At 43.1% G+C, this 17,039-nt stretch overlaps 1 protein-coding gene across 2 annotated transcripts in view; it reads left to right on the top strand.

The window, feature by feature from the left end:
* The first annotated feature begins 5,699 nt into the window (after positions 1–5,699).
* Positions 5,700–17,039, top strand: part of COL12A1 (collagen type XII alpha 1 chain) — a 101,014-nt gene continuing 89,674 nt past the window's right edge. The window contains exons 1-3 of one of the 2 annotated variants that reach the window (XM_063389479.1): positions 5,700–6,392; positions 6,521–6,617; positions 9,186–9,293. In XM_063389479.1, coding sequence (XP_063245549.1) covers positions 9,221–9,293 — 73 coding nt within the window. In that variant the 5' untranslated portion in view covers positions 5,700–6,392; positions 6,521–6,617; positions 9,186–9,220. Of the gene's footprint in view, positions 6,618–9,185; positions 9,294–17,039 lie in introns of both variants that reach the window. The other variant, XM_063389480.1, reaches the window with a different exon arrangement.

The following is a 17,039-nucleotide window of genomic DNA, read 5'->3' as shown; positions in this document are numbered from 1 at the left end:
GAAAGAACACAGAAAGGGAGAGACCGCATGATAAAGTCAGCGAAAGGACTGATAAGGATTATTGGAAGGAGGGATTGAGGAGTTTGCCATTTTTGGCTGGATGTCTCATGTGAAAACCAGGGAAAACGGACTATTCCTTGTAACATGAATGCTGCTTGGGGAGATGTGTGGCTGTAACTTAGAGTTGTGTATTGATAAGACCTTTGCTCCTAGGGAAAAAAGGAGATCTCTATTTTTTGAGATGAAGCTGATGTTGGAGATGGAAGAAGAGAATCTTTTCTTAATACTAGAAGAGGCATCCTTAAATGGTACCCTAAATAAGCAGGCATAGCCCATATGCAATGTTGGGAAAGCTGCTAATGAGAGGGACTTCACAAAGGCAAGTTCCTGGGTGGTTGTCTTTGTAGGAGTTGAGACCCACAAGAAAATAGTAGGGAAAATTCGTGGGATATCAAGAGAGACTCTTCTCCCAAAATGATGGAAGATTAGGTTTAAATGGTGAAACTGACTGAAAATCATAGTTTTGTCTCTATATGCTGGTTGTGAGAAAGTGAATAGTTTGTGGGAAAGGAAGAAGAGTTTTGAAAGGTTCAAATTTTCTTCTTTACCTTTCCCCCCCTTTTTTTTAGTGTGTATTAGTAAAACTATCTTTGTAACCTTTAAGTTGGGCCTGTTTTGCCTTTTTCCTCCCAAAGTCTATCTTACAGAAAGGAAAGAGAGTAAATTAAAAAAAAAAAAAAAAAAAAAAAAAATCACAAATTGGTGTTTCTGCTCAGTTTCTGAATCAAACCAGGACAGCAAGCAATTTTTCACAATAAACCAAGGCAATTTTTTGTGGAATTAAGAGGGTTGGAACACGATGATCCTTAAGGTCCTTTCCAACCCATACCGTTTTACGATTCTCTGATTCAAAGATACAGGCTTCTCTGATGTAGTTGTATTTTTTATTTCTGATAGCTGTACTCCTAGTCATATTCTGGACAACGTGCAACTCACCTAAAACAAGTTATTATCTATTGTCAGCTGCTACAATACAGCTCCCCAAAGTATGCTGTTAGTACTAAGAATGGTATGGAGAATTTCTCTTTGAAGTCCTGGGATACTTGAAATAACAGGTCATGAACTAAATGGCCTCTAGGGATCTTTTCCAGTCTCATTTACTATGGTTCTGTGCATTCGCATCAGATTCACTTGTCAGAAAGTTTTGAATCTTGGTCCTGCTGAGCTGAGGATTTGGGGCTGACCTTACATCCTCTAAACCTTCTTGGAAAGATACGTATTGGGATAGAGTGCAGCAGCAGCAGCTGATTCCGACTTGACAGCTTTCTTCCAACCTGCTCTTCAGTCAGAGGAATCACCACATCCTCAATGCCTCTTGTGTCTGTGGGGGAGAGAAGGCCAGCATCAGCAGCTGGCCCACTGCCAAGGTAATTGAGTCTTAAAGTTCCCCCCATCATTAATTATTCCACTGTCTGCAACGAAAGGATCAGATCACTCATTAGCTAGTGCAACCTAAACTTTCAACAACGTTGAATACTTTGCCCATTCAGACTCAAGCTTATCTTCTCTGTAAGACTACATACCACCTACAGACCCTGCTGTCCCAATAGAAATTGATTTTTTAAATATATAGAAGGACTAAGAAGAATTAGCAAAATGTTCCTATTCAGAGTTTGGCATTGCGCCATTTCAGAATTTGTTGCTGATTAATATTGAGAGCTTCTTCATAGGAAGGAATGACTTTACAATAGTTGAAGTGTTACCAATTATAGGGAAACCCCTGGCTATTAACCCTGCAGCAGCTGTTGAATCCAATTAGATAGTCAGTGAGCACTGTACTATAATGTTCTGCAAGTAACAGCTAGTGGCTAGTGATTTCTAAAAATATTTGAATTTTTCAAAATTATGGGTTTCTTCAGGGAATCATCATTCTTTCACCAAGGAATTCTCAGCTATGTGAACAGGAGTGCTTAGAACTGCATTCACAATTCTTTGTGGCTAGTCCATTGCTGTGACAGGAACAATTATGTTAAAACATACAGTGATACCTGAAAAATATAGAGTCACTGTCCCCAGTTAATTTATTTTCTTCTCCTCTTTAAGCAACCAAGATTTGTACTGGTTTCATACAGGAATGCTTCCTGAATAGATCAGGACTCTGTCATGAAATAACAAACCAGCTCCTTTGAAAGAAAGCAACTTCATTTAGAAATGTTGCAATATAAAATTTGTTTGTGTATATGTATGGGGCTATAAGATTGTTGCATCTATTTTTTCCAGTTTTAGTATTAAAGATCTATATACTTTTTAAAATTACTGCCTACAAATTAACTGGATTTTCTCAAACTCTCTAACTCTACTAAATACCAGCTTCTTACTATTTATAACTCTGCTTTTGAAAGATTTATTTACCTTTCCAGTTCTACTCATCTGGAACCACGATAATTACATGATGGGAAAAAACAGTTACAAAAATTAGAGAAATAAATAGTTGCTAAGCAAAACATACCTGGTAAGGCAGATAATTATTTCATGGCTGTCACACTTTCCAGGGATGCTGCTTCTGTAGCTGTTCCACTGAATGGTGCTATCTGAAATCTGCTCAGTCCTCTCTGAACATTGCTAATATAAGAAGCCAATCCTCATCATGAGACGTCAGACTAGTTCTGCTCTCTGGATACCAGCTCTGAAATGAACTTATCCAAATAGACAAACACCAGATTGAGTTTTTCTTCTGCCATCGACTGGAAATCTCTCATAGAAGGAAGAGCCTGGTGGAAGTTGTTGAATTTGTTTCGTCCTTCTGCATTTTATGAATACAGGTACAGTCCCGTGCAATATTAGTCTTAGGACTGATTTAATAGGGAATAAAAAATATACTGGAAAGGCTGTTCTTTGTGCAGTCAGGAATTAATGGGCCTTTTAAATGACTGTACTAAGAGAGTATTTAATTTAGATGGACTGTAGTGATAGATGCAAAGATAGCAAAGTACTTCCTGGGCAGATATACTGTACTGACTGCAAATCACTGGCGGCACCACAATTTTGCTTGTATTGTGTACAACACTTAATATTTAATCTATAAATTGTTTGATGTTCAAAGGCCTGACACTTTTTTTTTTTTTATTCTTCCTCTGTGGAAAACATATACTCAAATGCATATATACATATGAATAACACATTTGCCATATTCATATGTAAAGCAGATGCAACTAACTGTCAGGACAACACAGAGGCCAAATCTAGTGTGATAGCCACATGGAAATCATATTTAAGGTTTACAATGCTGAAATGCAGAATGTCCTGTTTTGTTCTGCCCTGGCAATGCAGTTTGAGGTAACAAAAGAAAAGAGGTGTCAGCAAAACAAAGTTGCCTGAATTACTCTAGATCCAAAACCATTTCAGAATTTCCAGGAAATTCTGGTTACCTGCAATATTACACACCTACACCACAAATGGATAATAATACTAAAATTATAAATATGAATTTAAATATTGATTTTTGTATTTAAATCTGTCACTATTTCAGTGTGTTCAGATTAGATAGCAAAGAAAATAGTGAACTTGGAGTGCAATGGTCTTAATGTGTTTAACACTTGTCTAAGAAACAAGCAGACAGGAGAGTGTTAGTAAATGTTTATGCATTTCAGAAATGCCTTCTGCATCATATACTATGTACTCAGACTGTGAATGTACATAGCAACAGTGCTGATTAAAAACATTTAATTACTGTGGCATATGGAAGCACACATTCTAAATGCAATTTGTTGGTGTATTTTGAACATAAATGATCTTAGGAGAATCTTGGTTAGAAGAGATAGAATAAGGAGTTAAGGATAAGAACAAAATCCTGCTGCACTTGGAGTCTATTAATCATTTACTCTTGCCAGCTCTGAATCTTATGTCACAAAGAAATTAAGCACAGCTGGTCAGCTGAGAGGAAGGGGAGATAACTCCCCTTGGCAGCATCTAGGTCTTTGAGGGAGAGTGTATGTGAATCTTGCAGACCTGAGAGACCCCCTTGCTTTCAAAGCCTCCACTAATGTAAATCCGCTTGTAGCTTTACACCAAGTTATTTAAACATTTTAAAACAATATTTCTGAGTGATTTAAGTTCTACATAGAATAATGCATATTTTCTTCCAGCCTCACTTTTTGCATTAATTGCTTTTAGCTATTAACATAAAATCTTGGATATCCTATGATGAAAAATATCCACAGTATATTGTAAAATAGTACCATTGTAGTGCACAAGTGATAAAATTAATTTTAAAAAGTGATTAATTAACTTCCTGTGGAAGGATATTTTACTGTAATCTATGATGTTTATTCTTCTGAAACTATTTTCCACACCACATTTATACTCGTGCTCTTGGCGCGTTCATTCAGGGAACTAAAATTTTTAAAATTTATTATTTCTTAGAAATATTGCTTTTCTGTACCAGATTTGGATAAGAATTCCAGTTCCCCATGCCAAAATGATGCCAAAAGAGAAAATCCAACTCAACAGCTGGGCAAGGAGGTTTAATAGGTCAAGAGTTTTATCAGAGAAAGAGATGTTGCTTTTGGAAAGTGCATTCTATCAATACCAGACAGCTGAAAGTGTGCTGTGTCCCAAAGAGGAGCTGACTCACTTCCAAAGTGTCTGGAAATGTCAGCACATGTCTTCTGGTTATCACTTTCTTTTCAGCATTTGGGTTCTTGTGTAGATGACGGGTCTGTTGCAGAAATGGAGCTTAGGAGACACACGTCCTCCTGCCGACAGGTCCTTGATCTCCCAGTCCTGCGGAAAAGTGCCCAGGAGCGGTCCTCTGATAAAATATTAATCTCCGCTATCGGCCACTTCTACCCCGGCTGGACCCCCCCCCCCCCCCCACGGCTGTGCCAGTCACGTCGGGCACGGAGCCGAAAGGGACCCAGTGTGGCCCCGGAATCTCCCCGGCCTCTCCGAGCGGAGCCCTCTCAAGCTCTGCGCTGAGGCATGGCCTCATCTCTCCCTCTCTCCGCCCTTCTTGGCCTTGTTTTTCATCTCGTCCCCAGAGCGGTGGCCCCGGGGGCCCAGCGGCAGCCCGAGCAGATGGACAGACGGACGGTCGGTCTGTCTGTCGCCGCTCCTGCCCGGCGCCGCCACCGGGGGGCGCTCCGGCACCACGGATGGCTCCGGTGGGGCGGGCCCGCGGCGCTGGGGCTCCGGGACGAGCGGGGCTGCGGCTGGGAGAAACCCGCAGCTTTTCCCCCTCCCTGTTTGCCCCTGCTCCTCGCCCATCTCCGTTCCGAGTCCCGAGTTTGCGCACCCGTTCCTAGGGGACGGTGACAATCCGTATTTCAGCCCGAAGGGGTCCCGGAGGAGCCTCGTCCCCAGCGTGACTGGGGATGCCGCTCCGCACGGGTGTGGGAGCAGCCCCGCTGCTGGCGCGGCCCCCCGGGATGCTCTGTCTGGGCCCTCGGGCAGAGAAGGGCCCGGCTATTTCGCAGTGTCGCTCTCTGGCACGGCGCGCTGCAGAGGCCGGGACACGTCGGGTGACCCGGACAGGCTCCCAAGAGCGAGTGCTGAGAGACCCTCGCGGAGCCTATCCCCCAGCAGATTACCCGATTTTGGAAGGCGAAGGTCCTTTGGAAGGCACAGAATTTCAGACATGGGCTACAGGCGCATATTTTCCGCGGGGTCCCCGGCCCAGGGAGCCGTAGGCGCCCCGCCGCAGGCTGCTCCCGGCGCCCGCGGTGCTTTGTGCGCGAAGTAAAACAGCCATGTGGCGGAGGGCTGTCGGGAGGAGTTGTATTTAATGTATGTTTAAAGTATGTATGGCTGCATGGCGTTGAGACCAGACACACCTGAACCGTGTCACAATACCTATATCACCTTTGCCCTCAAGGCTCCCGGCCGCGCCAACGGGAGTGCCCGCGCTTCTCTGCAAGCCTGTGCCGGGGATCAGCCCAGGCTCGGGTCCTCCGCGGGGGCGACGGGGGCTGCGTGCAATCCCCAGCCCGGGGACACCCTCCGCGCCGCCGTCCCTCGAAGCCTGCCCGGAGACTCAATTTTTCCACTGCCCTCTCGTGTCCTCCCCGTTTGGGAAGCCTAGGGGAGGGAGCGAGGGGGCGGCGGGCCGGGCCCCTGCCTCCGGGCGCGCTGCCGCCGCGGCTCCCGTCTCATGCCGCAGGAATGCGCGGAGGTATGCGCCAGTTTCCAGAAGTGGATCCCCTTCCTTGCTGGAGCACAGCAGCGCATATATCACCCGGTGGCAGCAGTCCACCTTCCCTGAAGTTTCGTAACCGCTTACGAGGGTAAATTGAGAGTTGGGAACAGCCCTCTATTAAGTAGCAGATTGAGAAGAGGCTCTTCCCACTTGGAGAAGGCAAGTCTTCCCATACAGACCCCTCGCATCGGGAGCTACAGTAATCGAGACGCCTCCTCTGCGCTCACTATTGCCGCTGCTGCTGCTCCTCCTTCGCCGCTGCTGCTACTTGCTGCTCCCTCCACAAGGTGCCCCCGGAGCTTCATCCTTTATCCTCCCTTTATCCAGGTCCGACGGCTGCGGCTCCCGCTGCGGGCACCGCCGGAGTCATCGCCGGAGGAGCTGTCCCGTCACCGACCCCGGCACCCTGCGGCCACCCCGGAAGGTCTGTGTGTGCCCGAGCAGGAGCGGGGGTCCCCCGCCGCCCCGCCGCCGACCCCCGCGTCCCGCCCTGTCCGCACGCACCACGCACGCAGCCGCTTCCAGTGCACCTTAGCTGGGCTAGCAGCGCCGGGCTGGAAGCTGACACGGCTTAGGAAGGAGCGTGTGTGCGCGCGTTGGGCAAGTCAGAGCCGGCTGCCGGCGTGCGGCCGGGCGGCGGAGAGGTGCGGGGCAGAACGCCCGGGGCTGCTGGCTGTCAGCCCGGGTACGGGCACGGAGGAGCCCGGCGGGATGCCGGCCCCGAGCGCTGCCGCCAGACGGGTGCCTGGGCAGAAATGCGGGCAGGAGTGGTGGTGTCCCGAAGAGGGAGACTCCCGGCCGCCGGAGGCTCCAGGCGGAGCCCGCTGTCAGCGCCCAGCGCGCCTGCAGGCACGCTACCGCTGCGGCTTTGGCAGGGGCTCCCGCTTCCCTCCCCTGTGTGTGCAGCTGCCGGCGATGCTTTCTCCTGCTTCCAGTTTTTTATATCTTTGATAGGTAGTGGGCTTTTCCTGCGGTTTTTTTCTTTTTCGGTTTACATTAGTTTTGGCTTCTTGAAAGTGGTAAATGTCGAGCACTGTGTGGTTTAGAAATGCTTTGGCTAAGCTTTTGTAGGTTGAATTAGCGTGATAGAGAATTGGCACAGTGAAAGCTCGGGTTTGATTTTTTCTAAGTGGTCTCTGAAGATCAATGAGAAAACCTTTCGTCCTGACACGAAGTCTCTTGTGGCCCTGCTGAGCCAGGAGGTGTCCTCTGCCGCCTCCAGGGTTTCTTTCACAAACCTAAATTCGCGAGAAGTGTTTCTAGGTTAGCAAATGAATGCTTTGGCTGAGGTGGTGTATTTCATGAAACAAAAACTTGTATCACTAATGGTAGACCTGCAGCAGTGGAGAATTCCTAGATGCCTTTGTGAGATGATTGATTTCTGTTGCTTTCCCAAACGATCAAAAGATGGCAGTCAAAGCTCACACGAGATTATCAGGACAAAACGTCCTTTTGCGTTGAATTTGGGTGATCCTTAAACTCACTGCAGGATGCTGTATATCTGCCCGGGGCAGCCGTTTCCCACGCAGAGCAGTGATACGATTTTGGAGCTTTCAGAGCATTTTAATATTAGCCTTGGTCTTTCTTGTGTTAGTGTCATTATGGTCAGGATTACTCTTCTGTTTAGCTACTGGAACTACTATTAGACTGAAACCTTTGCTTAGATTTTCGCTGATCTTTTGATATTTTCATGTGCAGTAAAGGCGTTTGGCTAAGGCAAGTCTATACAGCTGCTCAAATGAAGCCTGTTAAGCTCAGTGTCAGTAACTGGGAAATTCCTGGATTTCTGTAGCTTCTTTCCACCAAATGTGCCTTGCTGGGTAGTTCCTTAGATGGTAGAAGAATATTGTTTACCGTTTTAGTTGTTTCTGTGGACTAATGATTTATGTATTTTCCTTTTTGTTTTGCTCCTGGAACTTTCCTGATAAAATCTGTTGCCTAATTGCTTTTGGAATTCTCTTTCCCCCAGCCTAAGTAGGATATATGATGCATGTACGACTTTTTTAATACAAATTGCCACCCCCCTACTTCTTGAGATAGAAAATTGGAAACTAGAAACACTTACATGCATGTGTAGGTTCATATTAGACTTTACTTAGATAAGGAAATAATTTGTAAGTTTTGCTGGAGTAATTTGCAGTAATTTTACACAACCTAGGGCATATAGTTACGCAGGTATGGCTGCTTGCAATTAAGAACCACAACTTGGCCTAATCCCACTTATTTTGCTAGACAACCTGCAGTTGTCTAGGTTATGAGACTTATGCCTGTCAGGTTTATATAGTGTATTTAAAATATATTTTCTCTCAGGACATGTAAATGAATTATCAGATGTTGAAACATCATGGCTAGACAGACGTGTCAAATTTCAGATGTGTGTTACACACACTTCTGTATAACCTATTTCAGACTTTCAAGAAATGAAGAATAGCACATTTGTGGGCAGAACCCCTCAAAAAAGTTTTATTACAGTTTCCAAACTGCCTTGAGACCAGTAAAACAAAGCTAACTAAGTGGTTCAACAGTTATGAAAAAGGAGCCGATTAAAATCCCCAGCTGAAAGAGACATTTAGTTGATCCAAGTCAGGAATGACCTCTGAATTAGCTATCATCACATTCAGCGATGAAGTCATGGAGCTCCCTTCTGGCTGCTGCCTGTGCGGAGGCACAGATTTTCACTGCGCTTCCCTGATCAAATTAACCCTAACTAGGTTAAAGCTTCATGTGCTTACTGTGATTGGAAAGGGGTCAGCAACAAAAGGCACATTATTATCAGACTAGACTCTCCAGTTAGTCATACAGATCTTTTGTCATCTTGGACAGCTTTCAAGTCTAGAGGTTTCAACCTGGTCCCGTGGGTGGGGACTGGGGATAAGGGAACAAAGTGAAATCCACGGTTTGTCTTTTTTATGTTTCATGAATACACCCACGCAATCCTTTAATCCACATGTATCATTTCCTTCTCGTTTCTCCCCCTTCCCCATCACTGCAGATTCATTCATGTTGTTGTGATCTGAAAGGGCAGAAATGAAGACAGCGCTGTGCTCGGCAGTTGCTGCTCTGTGTGCAGCCGCCCTCCTCTCCTCCATCGAGGCTGAAGGTAACCTTCTCCTCCCTGTCCTCTTGCCCCTGTGCCCCTGTGCCCCGCTGACCAGCAAATCTCCCAGTCAGCTGACTGGCTGTCTCCCTCTCTGTTTTTGAGTGTGAATTCTTCACCTTCTTTCTTTCTCTCCTTCAGAGAAACGCCTCTCCTTCCTTGCCCAGCTCCTTCTGTGTTCTGTTTCTCCCGGCTAGTGAGCCGGACCATAGCTCCTCTCTCTGTCCCTCTGGTGTGCTGTCCACACCGCCCCACAGACAGGACGTGGGCCAGCTGGTGCGGCCACCGGGCACAGCGCCCCGAGGAGCCCATTGCCACTGGCGGGCAGCCCAGCGTGGCCGAGGCCATGGCTCTGCCCCCAGGATGGACCAAGAAGGGCTGGTCTCTGGCCTCTTTTAGTAACGTTGAGAGAGGAAACGGAAAACCTACTACTCAACAACCCGCAACTTTGAAATAAAGTGCTCCAACAGAGTCTGGCTCTCTGCGCCTGTGTGTTTTGTCCCGCCGGACGCCTCTCCTCTGCCCCACCGGCCTGCCGGTGCATCGGCCTCCCCTGCTTGGCGGGGCGACCCCCGGCTGAGCCTCGGGGAGGCCGGACCCTCCCTCAGGGACACCTCAACTTCTGTGGTGGGTCTGACCTGGGGAACACGCCTGGGGGGATGCTGCCAGTGCCATGACATGCATCATGGGCACCGCTGCAGGGAAAGCTGGGCCAGGCCTTGCTGTGGCAGCCAGGCCTCCAAGGCTCTGGCATGCACGTGGTGCTGTCACCTCCAAAAAGGCTCTCCTTTTCCTTCTCCTCCTCAGCCCTTGGTGCCGTCTCTCCGGAGGCTGAGGCCTCGCTCAGCCCTGGAAGCATCCTGCCTCCAGCTGAAGACCTGGGGAGACCCATCTTCACTGCCACGCTTGCCACAGCATGGCTCAAAAGGGCCTGGCCTGGCGTTTTCTCTCCAGTGGATTAACAGTAACATTGTCCTGTGCCCTCAGTGTGAGCTTCTTGGCTTTTTGGTCATAGTCATGGCATTTCTGCCAGCCGTGGCTGCCAGGGGAAATAAAAAGGCTGAATGTCCTGCTCTGAAATGACTTGATTTGACCTCTGGGACCTGATCCATTGTAGGTGTGAACTCCCCTGGACTTACTGGAAAAAAACAGAAGCCAGCAACTGATAAATTTTTTTGCCTTCCTTCTCTTTCTGTCTTAAACTGAAACACATTCCCTGATCACGGCCTGCCACAAGCTCTTTTGTCTGGACCTGGTCACCTTGGCCGATCTCTTCTAAAAGCATGGGGTGTCAGAGATACCTCTGCAGTGTGTGCCCCACAAGCCATAGTGCTTGCTTGGGGCATGTAGATGTAAAGTACACTGTCTCTCTGGAAAAAGATGGCATTTTTGCCAGTAGTGCAACATCTGGTCACCCTAGGAGAAAATCAGTCCACTGCCTTCCTTCCTCTCATGCTGTGAGGCTGTTGGCAAAGGAACCGAAAAGGTCATTTGAAGTCCTTTCAGAGTTACATTTGAAATGCAGGGCTGCCGTGCCAGAGAAAGCAGAGAAAGACTATGGTTTTGATGGAGGGAGTGGATGTGTTTGTGCATTCTTCCCCATCTTTGGAGGGAGCTCACTTGGAGCTGGAGTAATACTGCTGTTGCCCTGCACTACAAATTACATGTATGGAGTATGTTATTTTGGAACATAAGTGAAGGTGTTTTATTTAGCTATAGTGTAGACTAAACCAGTCATAGCTTCACTACTGTTAAAGCAAGCTACAAAAATGCATTTGGAGCAGCACAGTGATAACAGCAAATTTTGACACATAGCTGGATGACCTTGATTAGATGTTGGAGGATGCACTATTACCAAGCAAAAGTGGGTGAAACCTGATCTTGAGAGTTGTAAAGGGCTCTTGGGCCAAACTTACATTACTTTGAGATCAGAAATGTTTGATAAATAAAATACCTAATTTACAGTGATCATGTTTCTGAGAGAAAATTCTTCTAGCTCCAGAGTTTTGAAGTAAGAGCAGGGAAGCATGAGGTAAAAAAATGTGGTACTGAAAATGGAGTGAGAAATAATGGTGTGGAAAATGAAAGTTCAAAACTAGGAGTACCTCAGGACTTGCTGTGGTGGGAACTGCTTTTGTAGAGATTTTTGCAGTGGGGTTTTTGTTTGCACTATACTGGTAATTCTTCTGCACTGTTTTAATTGTGCGGCAAGTTTGCATAATTTTGTAAATTGCATCTTATTTACTTTAGCAAATTATTTACTTATTTATTTACTTATTCTGGTGTCATCACAGCTTAAATCCTGTCTGCTGAACTGACTTTCTTCTGTGAACATTTGTGCCTTGGTCTTATTTTTCCAAATTTCAGATCACTTTTGGCAAAGCTATCCTCCCCTACCAGTCAGTCAGTCCCATGTCTCTTTTCTTTGTTCTTTTTGACTTTCCATGTACCATTCACAGGACATGCATTTTGAATTTTCTTTCTCAAAGGTGTGGGTAGACACTTGATAGGATGAAAAGTGAGAGGAGAATAAGGGAGAGGGCCATTTAATGTGATGAAGATTCTTTATATGAGGTGGAAAGATGGGGTGAGAGCAAAGGAAAAGAAAAAGCTTTTATTTTTTCTGCCCTCTTTCAGCTTTCATTTTTCAGTCTCCCCTGGGAGCAGATCTGCTGTTTATCTGATGCTGCTGTCCATAGATTCCTGAATTTTGCAATATGAAACTGATTCTTCCTCAGCATCACAGCTGCTCTGACGTCCTTCATGGGAGCTGTGCTCTTGGCAAGGCAGTGAGCTGCAGTAATGGTTTTAGAGCTTTCCTACAGAGATATGGTAATACAGGAGTTTCTAGTTGGGGAGTTACTGTAGTAGTAGAGGGGGTAAAACCCACCTATGGTCTAAATGCATTCATGCCATTTCACTGGGGAAGCTGTTTGTTTACGGTGGTCAAGGAAGCAAATCTGTTTTCATGCTCAGCATTTTTGTGCTTTTCTTTTACAGTGAAATTCTTTCTATTTTGCAATCCTTCTGATAACTTTCTCCCAGTTTAAACTCCTTGTGTGTGATTCTATATTTTTATACTTTAGGTTGTTTTTTTTCCTTTTTGGTCCAGTACAACAATACTCCAGTGCATTCCATGTCTGTCCACATGTCAGAATTTCTTTCTGTTACAGTGTTTTTTTCATCTGTGATCACAAAGAGCTGAGGGCTCTTATTTTAGTCACAGTTAAGTCAAGTATGTTGGCATGTGAAGGATCTATTAATTATAACCTCAAGATGCTGCTGTGATGTTGTCATGGCTTCTGTGGCATATCATGTTTCTTGACACAGAGGGTTTTTCAAAGGCACAGGAAAGAAATGAGGAAATCATTGGTTTTGTGTAACCTAACTGAGTTTCTGAAGGTGCTGAGTTTTCAGTTTTTCAGGAATTGGTTCAGACCTAGAAAAGTCTGTTTTCTAGGCTGGAGGTTGGGAAGGAGGACATCACTGATCCAAATGGGGAAACTTTGTGTTGTGCATAAAAATGTTTGTCTGGTGAAAAATCTATTACCAGGACACCCAGTATAGTAAGTTACAAATAATTACATCACAGCAGTTGCAGAGGATTAGACTTTTTGGCTTGTAATAAAGCTGTGCTGAGCTTTATTAAAGCTGAGACATTAATTTTCATTGACTGAGTGATTTAGAGGTGATCTGGGATAGCTGAAACTTTAAAGTTTTGAAACTGGTTGGTAGGACCATAATTTTATTATCTTTTGATGGCAATATCTTTTGAGAAAGAAGCTGTTGATTTCAAAGGTCCTACATAGCCATGTAAATTGATGTGAAATTGCAATTTTTATATACATGAGGGTGACTATAGATCCCTGTTTTTCGTGCTGCTAATTAGAAGCAAAATACACATGCATGTGTAAATGTATATACACATATATGCACAAACGTGTAAAATTTGGTAAATATTCAAACATACAATGTGTGTATACATATGTGTTATGTTGAGATATGTATGTATTTGTATAGATACATAGATTTAAATGAATTTTTTTCAAATTACATTTATAAGCTGTGCATCTTCTATTTGGAAGAAATTTCATATACATACACAAAATTTTAAAAATGCAAAGATACAGATTGTTATATTTCTGTGTTGTGATTGGCAATGAATATCTAACAAGTCTGAGAGGCTGACCTTTTGAGAAACTGTTCTTTACTACATTTCTAGGCTGTAGATCATTCTTTCTCCCAGTCACATAGACAATGCAGACTTCAGAGGAGCTTAAGTGGGGTCATGATCTAGTTACTTGCTCCAAATTCATGCCATAGCTGAAAAAAAATAGTAAATGAAGAGTCTTGGCACCTCCCAGCCTCAGCAACCCTTATCATTGGGATGGTAAGGCTGAGCTTATTCTTCAGCTTCTGTAGACTGTATGTTAACATGGGCTAACACATTATTTTGCATGCTAATTATAGTGTGTCCTTTCCAGTGATGGAATCACAAAATATATTTCACATAGAGACTGTGGATGGCAGCTACTTCCAAGTTCTGTTACTTTTAAATCTGGTTCTAGATATAAATTACTTGATGTTCCAGTTATATTTTATTTCTGTCTTGTTAAGGTATTTATTTGGATCTTCTAGCAGTCACATTCTGATATCTGCAAAAAGCTGTAAATTTTTATATTACTTGTGGAGTAGTACAAGCTAACAAAAGACATGTGAGACCTTCATGGCATGAAAAAGATGCTTTGCTCTCCCTTTTTTATTTTTTTTGTTTCAGAAATTATACTCTTATTACATGTGTGTATAACATAAGAACTGGCAATGCTTTAAGTATATTATGCCTGATTTTTTTCTTTTGTTATACATAATATAGAAGATTCAGTTAAGGAAGTTATCATAACATGGTTCTAAGAATGGTCAAAATTAATGCTGTGGAAACATGGTTGTTGTACAGCAGGATATGTTTTTACTTCTCTGGAAACCCGTAGGGGAGCCATGGATTTCATCATACGTGATCGTGATCCTGTACCTTGACAAGTCAGGGAGGTTTGGAATGGATTTTGATGGACACAGGATCAGCAGTGTCACTACACTAAGAACAGGTGCAACTTCACTGCTGCAAGTAGTCTGACATCAAGACTGCTTGGTGGAGTTAAGCTGCACTCACACATAAAATTCTTTTGAGTGAAGTTTTAGGGCTTGTCCCTGTAAAGGGGCAAACTCCTACTATAACAAGGGGCATTTTTTGCCTAGAACTCTGGTTTGATTCAATATTGCAGATGTATTTTTTTTCTGCTGGTGAATTCCCTTCTGGAAGAAGAATTTTAATGAGATGGAGCAACAGTTGCCCTATTTTATTATCACAATAAGGTTTTTATCATCTAAACATTTTTCTGTACTTCAGATCAGCTTACTACTCTAAATCATATGACCACGGTTTGGTCTTCACCCCACAGCTGGTTTCACTTGGGTGAAATCTGACCCCTGTGAAGGTCCATGGATGTTTTGGAGATTCTGTTTGAATATCAAAAGCTCACAGGCCATCTGGAAGACATTTTGATGACATTGGATCCAAACGTATTATTTTTTTCACTCAAGCAAGATTCCTTTTTGGATTTCTGGGGGAGAAATATTCAGTGCTTGAGTTTGATAAGCCAGCCATAGGCTGAGAATGAATGGATTTAAAGTACAGCAATGAAGATGAAGATTAGGTCTCAGAAATAACTATGGTGACAAAGGCAGTGAGATTTTGGAGTAATTTCTGTGGGAAGCTGTCGGTCTTGACAATAGTGGAGGTCTTTAAGGATGATCTGAGAAAACATGTCAGGAATGACACAGGGTGGCTGATCTTGTCTTGACCATGGGATGGACAAGGGGATTTTCAAGTTCCCCTGCAATGCCATTGTTCTATGATCACCTGGATGAATGGATACATCACTCATATGTCAATGTACTATTCTTGTTATCTGCCAAGATCCACATCTGAATTTTCATAAAATGGAATAAAATCCTTTAAAATGCTAAAGATTTTTCCTCACAGTGAGCTTTTTCAGTTTATCTGGAATCCGGTCATTTGGATATCAACAAGTTGGGCTGCTGCTGTCCTTCAGCAGTTAATGCCTAAAGTCTCTGCTGCAACATGCCAATTTACTTGCAAGGTTGGTGGTGCTACTTTTTCCATGTACTGAATTTTTTTTAAAAGCATGCTCAGGTCAGTTGTCTCTGCCTTTGCATTAAATTTGTCCTGAGCCATTGCCACTGAAACAATATTTTATAATGATATTCTTATCATCTAAATGTATTTTACAATTAACATGTGTTGCATGATTTTGATACTAAGTAACTACCCTGCCATCTCTAGCATCGTGATACTCATAAACTGAATGATGAATAAAGTGTGCATGCAGGTTAACAGTCTAATCTCACTGCCTGTGTATGGACAACCAGAAAAATAACATTTACTTCAGTACTAGTGTTATCTATTGTATCAGTATTATAAAGCCATATTATCCTATGGTTGGAAATTACAGAAAATCAAAAGGAAAACAATGCCATTTTTTTAGCTCAGTTTTACTTTTTCTAATTGGACAGTGTCTTTTCATAATTAAACATCCTAGCATTTACTGCTCTATCTGCTTTTAAAGTTGTATTCAAATCTGATATGAAATCTGACATATGATGGAGATCTTCTATGAAACAGAAGATCTATCTTTTAAAAATGCCTGCAAAACTCTCTCACTAGTAGTTAAGGAAAGTATGGCTGGATCTAATCTTACTTTGTAGACCTATTTAAACAATAATATATAATATACCTACCATGCACTGACAGTGAGTCAGTAAAATACTGCATGAATAAGCATGACAATTTTACAAAGAGAATATCATTATAAAATATTTATGAAACGTCTTTGTGTAATGAACCTTGTACATGGAGGCTTTGTCCATTGTGGGAAGCTAAAAAACCAGTAATCAACATTTCATTTACGTATGCATGATGCTGCAAATTAGCGTATGTAAACTATTTCTTTCTGTACTGTTTAGTTACTTCTGTCATCAGCTCCTACAAGTTTTATTTGCAGTCATTTGTTCAGTCCACTGGTGCCCTCTTTGCTGTTTTCTATAAATTCTGTAAAATAAATGTCCTTAAGTATATTTTGATGTTGTCTTTTCATAATTAACCATTGTGTTTTTTGGAACCATACTGGCATTTTATGTTAAAATGCTGCTATTAGTATGGATACACCTGCTGCAAAGGGAACATGAAAACAATAGTTTACACCTTTGAAATTGTGCAGAAATCTGGTGTAAACAGGTAAAATTTTATTTCTGAGAAATTTACATTAGCTCAAATATTTTGGCAAATTGCAACCATTACTAATGCCATCTATTATTCCCTTAGTTCCTGAATCCTTTGTTGCTATATGCAAAGTATGTCACTTGAGTGGCTTCTAGGAACAAAGGGGTGGAGTTCTCAATATTTTGTAATATAATGATACATCAGTGTATCATTATTGCTGATATACATTTTTCATGTAGATTCATATCTAGACCCTAACAGAAATTGTTTTACTGAACATTAAATGCCCAATCTTTTCCTGTATTCTTTAAATTTTGTTTATTTTCTCTGCCTAGTTTCTAGATTTAGTGAAATTGATAAGAAATACCATATGCAGAGACTATATTAAAAAAGCTGATCAATTATTTGATGTTTAATTGAGAAGAGTACTGTGTTCTCCCCATTCTAAATGA

The sequence above is a fragment of the Prinia subflava genome, chromosome 2, assembly GCF_021018805.1.
Source record: "Prinia subflava isolate CZ2003 ecotype Zambia chromosome 2, Cam_Psub_1.2, whole genome shotgun sequence".
NCBI lineage: Eukaryota > Metazoa > Chordata > Aves > Passeriformes > Cisticolidae > Prinia > Prinia subflava.
The sequence above is the reverse complement of the archived record's forward strand: the minus strand, read 5'-3'. Positions and strand labels throughout refer to the sequence as shown.